Source organism: Phodopus roborovskii, unplaced genomic scaffold (genome assembly GCF_943737965.1).
Source record: "Phodopus roborovskii unplaced genomic scaffold, PHOROB, whole genome shotgun sequence".
Taxonomy (NCBI): Eukaryota; Metazoa; Chordata; class Mammalia; order Rodentia; family Cricetidae; genus Phodopus; species Phodopus roborovskii.
Genome location: NW_026126482.1, coordinates 7,648,646 through 7,656,984, shown reverse-complemented (window position 1 = coordinate 7,656,984; position 8,339 = coordinate 7,648,646). Strand labels below are relative to the sequence as shown.

Sequence of the window (8,339 nt, the reverse complement as noted above, 5' to 3'; positions counted from 1 at the left end):
CTATGGTCCAGGCAGATCTGAGCTCAGAGTCTGATCCTATCCTTTATATTCTCATCGACATTTCAACAATGAGGAAATTAAGGCTCAGATATGTTAAGTAACTTGCCACAGGCCTCACACTGAGTGACAAACACAGGTTGAGCAATGGCTGTCTTTGCTGAGTCAGTATATGCCTTACACACAATGTTCCCGGTGGGCAGGAACCGAGTACCTGGCTTCTACTGTGCCGGTTCTTTGCCCCTCATGTTGCAAGGTGAAGTCCTGACTGGTGGGCTAGCCTGGAAACAGACATCTGCATGTATGAATCTTACTGTGGCTCCCCAGTTATGGCAGCCCCTGCCTGGCTCATTTCTGTCCTTCTAGCCCAGTAAAGAGCAGGACAGAACAGAGGCAGAGGGTATCTATCTGACCAGAATGGTGATGTTGTGGCATCTACCACTTCCTCAGCAGCAGATGGAGCAGAGGGTTTCTGGCAGGAGGCTGCACAGGCAGGGAGGGGTAGCCAGAGGCTTCGGGGGCCCTGGAGTAGTCACAGGAAGAAAGACTAGCATCAGTGTCGGGGGCAGGGAGACCGGGGACACAACCATTTCCTCGTGACCCTCAACTGTGGCTCCTGAGTGACTGGGCATTCCTGACCAGATCCTCTTGAGTCCCCAGACAGAACACTAGCTGGCCAGTCCCGTCTACAGCAGGCTGGCAACTCTGGCAGATGCTGGTGTCTGTTGGAGCAGAGCTCGTCCAGGAACCAGGAGCCAGGTGAGCGACGAAGAGGAAGAGCTGGTCTGAGATAGAAGGGAATGTGCTTTAATGGCAGCCAGGGGAAGAAGAAAAATAGTACTTTTGGGGGCACCGGGACTGCCCAGGCCAGCTGGGCCAAGGGGGCTGGCTTCTTGTCTTGAGGGCTGGTGTGTTGCATGGCTGGAGCCCTGCGACTCTTGTGAAGACAGAAGAGAGACGGCTCAGAAATCCATGGAGCTGTGGGCCAGGTAGTCCTTGCGGCCAATGTTGCTGACCTGCTTGGTCTGCATAGCTTCGAGTTTGGGGCAGTCAGTGATCCGATGGCCAAGGCCTCCACAGAAGGCACAGCCACGCTCTCCTGGGGGTGGAGAGAAAGGTCAGCAAGGTCGTAGGATCAAGTTTCAGGCCCTAGATAAGGACCCCAAGCTGGCTCTACCATCCTGGACTCATCTCTTGGTGTTTCAGTCAGCTTGCCTTCCCAGTCCCCAGCTGTGGACTGGAGACGGGAGCTCCTGCCCAACACCTACCTCCGATGTCCAGCATGGACTCATCCCCACAGTGCAGCACTTGTAGAACAGGTGGTACTTTCTGCTTGGCCTCCAGCAACAAGGCTTTGAGATCCATGAGCACTGACTCATCTAAGGAAGAGGAACAGTGGGGGGAAAGTGGGGGCCATCAGGCTGCACACTGGAGCTAGAACCTGGGTAGCTACACATGAAGGACCCAAGTTAGAGCCAAGGTAGCTATGGTGACAGACTCACCACAGGCCTTGTTGATGAAGGTGGTAGCAATGCCTGTGTTTCCTGAACGCCCAGTACGGCCAATTCGGTGCACTGTAAGAAAAGAAACAGTCTGTAGCCTACTAGTTGGATGCCTGGCCCTCCTCCTGTCCAGCCCACCAATATCCCAAACTCCTTACCATAGTTCTCGATTTCTTCAGGCATGTCGTAATTGATGACATGCTGGATGGCAGGGAAGTCCAGGCCTTTAGAGGCTACATCTGTGGCCACTAACACATCCTTCTTGCCTTCTCGGAATGCCTCGATGGCCTTGGTCCGCTCCTCCTGGTCTGGGGTGGGTGAGGTATGAGTCAGAACTATAGTGGAGTGTTGAGAGTAACACAGGCTGGCTAGGCAGGGGCAGGGAATGGGAAGGCAGGGAGCTGTCATGGCAGCAGGCCTATACTAACGTAGTGACCAGTCTGACCTTTGCCCCCATGAATAGCCACAGCCTCAACCCCCTTGAGCAGGAGGTACTCGTGAATGGCATCCACATCTGCTTTCTTCTCTGCAAAGATGAGCACCTGCCCAAAAAGGCCAACTCTAGTCAGAGGGTGTCACAGTGAGTGCGCCAGCATACACCCCTGCCGCCGTCTCTCACCCCGGGAGCTCTGGGAGCAGCCTCGCCCAGCGGTACTCACAGGCGGGGGTGTCTTCTGCAGGCACTCGAGCAGGTACACCATCTTGGCCTCTTCCTTTACATATTCCACCTCCTGCCACCACAGGGGCCAGGTCAGGTGACGCCAGACCAGGCTGCCCAGCCATGGCCCTGACACTGCAGCTGGGCTCCCAGTCCGGGCTGCGTGACCAGAGCCTCTTGCCATCGAAGGCTGGGCAGCTTAAGAATGGCCTTGGCTAAGGTCACAGGTGGACTCTTCGGTTAGCATCGGGGAGCAGGGCTAGCTTCAGCCTGTACTGGTAAGACTGCCCATCAGGAGTGCCCGCCTACCTGGATGACATCGAGGCTGGCTGCCCCAGCACGTCCCACGTTGATGGTGACGGGCTTCACCAGGGCACTCTTGGCAAAATTCTGAATCTTCTTCGGCATGGTGGCGCTGAAGAGCAGAGTCTGCCTCTGGCCCTGAGAGGGTGGAGACTGGGGCTAAGGCAGGGGTTCTCAACCTGGGGGTCAGGACCCCTTTGGGGTTACATATCAGATACCCCACCTACAAGACATTATGATTCACAGCCGTCTAAAAATTACAGCTCTGAGGTAGCAGCAAAGTAACTTTATGGTCGGAGGTCAGCCCAGCATGGGGAACAGTGTTAGGGGTTGCAGCATTAGGAAGTTGCGAACCGCAGAGCTAAGGGCACGCAGGGCTAGATGGAGGGCGTTTGGGGATGGGGTCTGAGGGTGCTGCAGAGCTGAGACACGGACCTCAAAAGCAGAGGGTATGACAGTGCACAGGCCCTTTGCAGACCAACACGAGTGCAGAGTACACGAGTGTGTACGTGTCTGTGAGGCAGGGGTCGGGCACCTTGAAGTAGGAGAAGATGGTACGGATGTCACCCTCAAAGCCCATGTCGATCATGCGGTCAGCCTCATCCAGGGCCAGGTAGCGACAGATGTCCAGACTGACCATTTTCTTCTGCAGCAAGTCCATGAGGCGTCCAGGCGTGGCTACCATCATGTGCACACCACTGAGGAGGACAAGGGAAGCCTGGGGTTGGGGCTCCCTGGCTCCCGCCAGCTCGGGCGCTGCACCCCGCCTCTGCTCTTCTGCCCTCCCCCTCTCCCCCTCTCCCCTGCCTCCTGCCATGCTCCCATGTGCACTCACGCTGTTTCCTTGGTAGGGCTGCACCATTCTGACCTGCACTCACCCTAACACACCTTCCCACGAGGGCTGTCCTGAGCCTCTAGAGACCCCTGGCTCCTGCAACCCTTCACTGGCCTTGTTGGACTCAGTTTTCGGATAAGCTGACCGTATCTTTTCTGTGCCCACACCTCCCCTGAGCCTGCAGAGACCTCAGACACAGGGGTGGGTTCTGGTATGGTATGACTATGACCTCAGGGACGTGTCTAGACAGCTGGAGATGTCTGCTGGGGACTGTACTGCCTGGAAAGGCCAGGCGTGCTACCGGGGTCTGGCCCCACATCAGTACCTTAGTCTCCCTGGTTAATCAGTTCTGTTTTTTCTGGGCACCCTAGGTTTCAATCCCTGAGCTTTCTGCCTGAACTGCCCCTCTGCAAAAATGCAAATGGTTCCCTACAAAGCCTTCTCTGACTTCTTACATCTCAGAGAATGGGACATCCCATCGGTTACATTCCCACAATACCCAGCCACCGCACCCAAACCCATTTTCCCTCAAAGGCTGGACGCACAGAGCTCTGGGAGGATCATGCACTAGCTAAACTGAAGGGTTCTTTTGCTTCTCTGGGAAAGCTGGGGATGCCCGTGAGACAGGGTGTCTGTACATACTGTCGGATGGTTTCCATTTGCTCTTTTACAGACATTCCCCCGATGCAGAGAGCACAGCGCAGCAAGGGTGAGCTGTCCTCCTGCAGCAGACGGCAGTAATACTCCAGGATGCCATGGGTCTGCCGGGCCAGCTCTCGCTAAAGGCAGAGATAAGAATGCTGGTACCAGAAGTCAGCCCTAGTCCTTAGCCTGACCCCCAGGCTAGCCTATCTTACCGAGGGACAGATGATGAGCCCATACGGCCCTTCACGCTTGGAGAAAGGCAACCGCTTCTCTTGTTCCAGGCAGAACATGATGACAGGCAGGGTGAACACCAGCGTCTTGCCTGACCCAGTGAAGGCGATGCCAATCATGTCCCGGCCGGACAGACTGTTGGGAGAGGACAGCTTCAGGGCTGGGCCCAGCAGAAGAGAGTGGGACAAATGGGCACTGCTTCTCTGTTGTAGCCCTCCAGGGCCCTGTGCCCACAGCTCGTACTCACATGGTAGGGATGCCCTGGATCTGGATGGGTGTTGGGTGGAGGATGCCCTTTTTTTTCAGACCTCGAAGGATGGCTGCAAAAAACAATGGGTGTTCTCTTAAAAGTCCTGAATCCTGTAAAGCCAGCTCTTCCTTGTAAGTTGCAAGTCTGGGTCCATATCTGTCCGAGCCTAACAGTGTTCTCACTAAAGCTCTGTCCAAGCAGCAGACAGTGAACATGTACAGCTGAGACATCAGAAAACAAGCTTAAAGAAACCCTTTCCCTAGCCAGGTGGGGTACACTCCTGTGGTACAAAGCTGGGAGACACAGTTAAGTTCTGGGACAACCAGGTCCCCATAGCCACACCTGGTTTCAAGCCTACCTCCACACAGGGCATGGTAGGTCATGTTGAGAATGTTAACACTAGCATTCAGCACGGATGAATGTGAGGTCAGCCTGGGCTGCAGAGTGAGACCCTGTCTCAGAAGAACTTCTCCTCCAGAACTAACCACCACCACCACCACCAACCACAAAGGGAAGTCCCATCAACCCTTCCATTCCTACTGCTGAGCTCGGCTGGGGCTGGGACAATCTCACAGAGGCTCGGGTATAAAAGCATGGCGCCTCCCCTCTCCTCACACACCGGCAGGGAACTTCATCTCCTTGAAACTCTTGATGGGTGGTGGGATACCATCTCCCTCTACTAGGATGTGGTACTTCTTCCGGACTCGCTCATGACGTTCTTCAGACATGCTCAGGACATAACGTGGAGGCGTCCAACTGCAAGTGGGCAGCAGAGGTTAGCCCAGGCTGCTGGTGTGGCTGCGCCTCCGAATCGATGCCAGTCTTTAGCCACATAAATTGATTGGAAAGACATACCTGGTTTTGATTGGATCGTCATACGTGATGCCTTTGGCCATTTCCTTCACTGACATCAAGGCTGCAGGAGACAGACACAGCTCAATTTGCCTCAGACCCCTTGGGACACAATGTGCTTCGGGCTGGAAGGAGGCGGCTCAGTTCACCTCCTTGCACCAGCTATAATCAATCATACCTCGGCCTTCCGCCACACTCTCTAGAATCTTTTCTTCTTCCTTCAGTTGCTTTTCCTTGGCCGACTCCTTGCGCGCTGACAAAGGAAGCCAAAGATGTTAGAGAGACAGGAGCCCTGCGTCGCAGGCTCAGCCTCTCCTTCCTGCTCAGCCTACCTTCAGCCTTCTCCTTGAGGTGCTGGTGCTGATCCAGGAGGCTGACATTGGACTGGGGGCCCAGCGGGATGTCGTCCTCATCTCCTCGGGGCTCACTGCCACTGTCCTGCTGCTCTTCTTCTGCAGCTCCCTTGCGTCTTCGTTGCAGCAGCTTCTGGAGCTGGAGTCCCACCAGTGCCCCTCAGGGTCAAGGCCAAGACTCGGTAGATGGGGTGGGCGGGGGGCGGGCGGAGACGGCACCCGGAGGGTCGGCGTTTTCCGGGAAGCTCACGCCCGGCCGCCCGGCTGCCCAGCCCGCCCCTCCCGCCCCTCCCGCCCCTCCCGCCGCGGACACGCCCCCGTTGCCCCTGGAACTCCGGCCCTCACCAGTAGCTGCCGGCGCTGCCGCAAAGGCACATAGGGTACGTAGTCCTCGTCGTCTTCGTCCTCGTCCTCGGAGCGGCTCCCTCCCGCGGCCGCCTCGTCCGCGCGAGCCCGCTGCAGAGACCGGAGTCAGCCCACGGCCCCTCCCCTTCCCGCTCCCCCTCGCGTGGACCCAGCCTCACTCCCACCTTCCGCTCGGGTTCCGACTCCTCCATCGTTGGTCGCACACATGCGCAATGCCAGGGCAGAAAGCCACGCCTCCTCTGAACTCCAATGAGACGGGGGAAAAACTGTCGTCGTCGCCTAGCAACCGCGGGAGCGCCGGATCGCGTATTGGGACAAACTTTCTCCAGCGTTATTGTGGGCGGGCGCCGGAGCCTATCGGAAGCTTCCGGCGAAGCCTTGTGGGTAACGGGAGGACTGGGAGCATGCGCAGAAGACTCGAGTCGATCAGCGAAAGGATGAAGCCGCTCAGCAGTGCAGAGCGAGGCGTTCTTCCGCTTGTTCTCGGGGAGGACGCTGCGCCCTCTAGTGGCCTGGAGCCCCAGCCCTGCTAGACGGGTTCCCTAACGCCCCGGCCCCAAGGGGTCGCGAGTAAAACAATGGTCCTGGAACCCAAGAGATCCGCCTGCCTCTGTGCAGGAGTTAAAGGCGTGCGCCTCCACCGCCCGGCAGTCAGTGTTATTTTAGTGGAAGCCCTGTATGTGTAAATGACTCAAATCTCAGAGACCGCCTGGGAATCTGTGGGGTCGGTCAGGAGGCGCTGGCTTTGGGTTTATGCGGAAGTGAAGGACTCAGCACGGTAGGAGCGGGGCTGAAAGTGTCAAGAGCAAGTACACAAATTCCTCAGGGCACAGACATCTCGGGGCTGGAGTGAGGTACAGGGAAAGGTTGTCACTCTAGGGAGGCATGGTAGAACTAGTGCTGGCTGCCCCGTCCTACTACAGTGTCCCTAATAGGAGCATTGATCACCACGCAGTAGTTTCAAAGAGGGAGTGGAGGGACAGGACATGGTGTGAAGACAACCTATTTACTTGCTTTGAGATTATGAGAAATGTAAGGATTTGTTTTTCTAGCCGAGGCTGGCCTCAAACTTGTGATCTTCCTGCCTCAGTCTCAGGAGTGCTGAGATCGTGTGGCATAATACCAAGCATAGAATCATCACAAGGTAATGCAAATCGATTCTCAAGATATTCATAGCAAATGGCTTCTCTTGTAGAATGTGAACGATGAGCAGGAATTAGGAGGAGGGAGAAGACGAAAGAAGAAAGCTAAGTGTGGCACACCTTCAATCCCAGCATTTAGGAGGCAGAGCAGGCAGCTCTCTAAGTTTGAGGCCAGCTCTGAGAATTTATCTTAAGGCAAACAAACAAACAAACAAAAAACTGGAATTCATAAATGATAAGTAAATGTGGAAGTCAGGAATGTGACCAAAGTTAGAACTAAGGCCACCAAGCCTCCCTGGTGACTGCATAGTCTAGGAGCAAGTGCTGAATGACGGAGACTTGTAGTACCCGACCAGATCTTCACTTATGGCACAAGTGGAATTTTAGATAGCTGTTAGGAGTATGAAAAATATAACTAACAAATACAGAGAGAAAGTCTGCATCTGCTTTCCCTTCCCTGGGGATTGAATGGGCTAAGAGGCAGGAATCCTGCTCCCTTTCTTTAGAAGGAAACCGATGCCCAGTCCTATGGTGGGACCTGGGTCACAAGAGGAATGGTCCGTTTGTGGAGGGCTCTTGGCCTGCAGAGTACACCTCTAGACACTGTGCTATCCATAGAAGCTCGGTTAAGAATGGCATTTAGGGAGAGATGGCTCAGGGGTTAAATGTTGTAATTTAAAACCGTAGGAGATAGAGTAGAGTCATACAAGCGGGGAAGTACACGGGGACCTACAACAGAGAGAAGGAAAGCTGAGGTGGGCAAGGCCTGCCTGCTTGTTCTTTTCATGACAAGGTTATCTCTGTGCAACAGTCCTGGCTGTCCTGGAACCCACTATGCAGACCAGGCTAGCCTCTAACTCACTGGGATCCACTGCCTCTGCTTCCCCAGAGCTGGGATTACAGGCATGCCATCCAGCTAAGGCCTCCCTGTTATAAAGGAACACAGTGAATTGTACCTCGTCGGGACCCCAAGGACAGATGTCTCAATACCACCATACGAGCATTTGCTCTTGCAGAAGACCCAGTTTTGATTTTCAGCACCCGTATAGCGCCTCACAAACATTTGTAACCCCAGTTCTTTGGAATCCAATGCCCTTTTCTGATCTTGGGCACCAGGCTCACCGTGAGTAGAACACTCATTTCCTTCCAAAAAAAAAAAAAAAAAAAAAAAAAAAGAGAGAGAAAGAGAGAGAGGGAGAGAGAGG

At 54.9% G+C, this 8,339-nt stretch overlaps 1 protein-coding gene across 1 annotated transcript; it reads right to left on the bottom strand.

The window, feature by feature from the left end:
• Positions 1-788: 788 nt before the first annotated feature.
• On the bottom strand, positions 789-6,316 carry Ddx41 (DEAD-box helicase 41). Its single transcript, XM_051194200.1, has 17 exons — positions 6,157-6,316; positions 5,972-6,082; positions 5,606-5,765; positions 5,452-5,526; positions 5,277-5,337; positions 5,041-5,177; positions 4,419-4,491; positions 4,153-4,306; positions 3,938-4,074; positions 2,996-3,158; positions 2,467-2,598; positions 2,159-2,230; positions 1,945-2,041; positions 1,658-1,807; positions 1,500-1,571; positions 1,266-1,376; positions 789-1,096 (listed from the first exon to the last, which is right to left on the bottom strand). Exons 1-17 carry the CDS (start codon positions 6,181-6,183, stop codon positions 960-962), a joined length of 1,869 nt encoding a protein of 622 aa, XP_051050157.1. The 5' UTR covers positions 6,184-6,316; the 3' UTR covers positions 789-959.
• Positions 6,317-8,339: the final 2,023 nt, after the last annotated feature.

Excerpts from the sequence above, each read along its gene's own strand:
- Ddx41 (XM_051194200.1), bottom strand. The coding sequence starts at position 6,183 with ATGGAGGAGTCGGAACCCGAGCGGAAG. Across the intron at positions 5,766-5,971 it reads GGCAGCGCCGGCAGCTACTG|CTCCAGAAGCTGCTGCAACG; the intron begins GTGAGGGCCGGA and ends GTGGGACTCCAG. Across the intron at positions 5,338-5,451 it reads GAGTGTGGCGGAAGGCCGAG|CCTTGATGTCAGTGAAGGAA; the intron begins GTATGATTGATT and ends TGTCTCCTGCAG.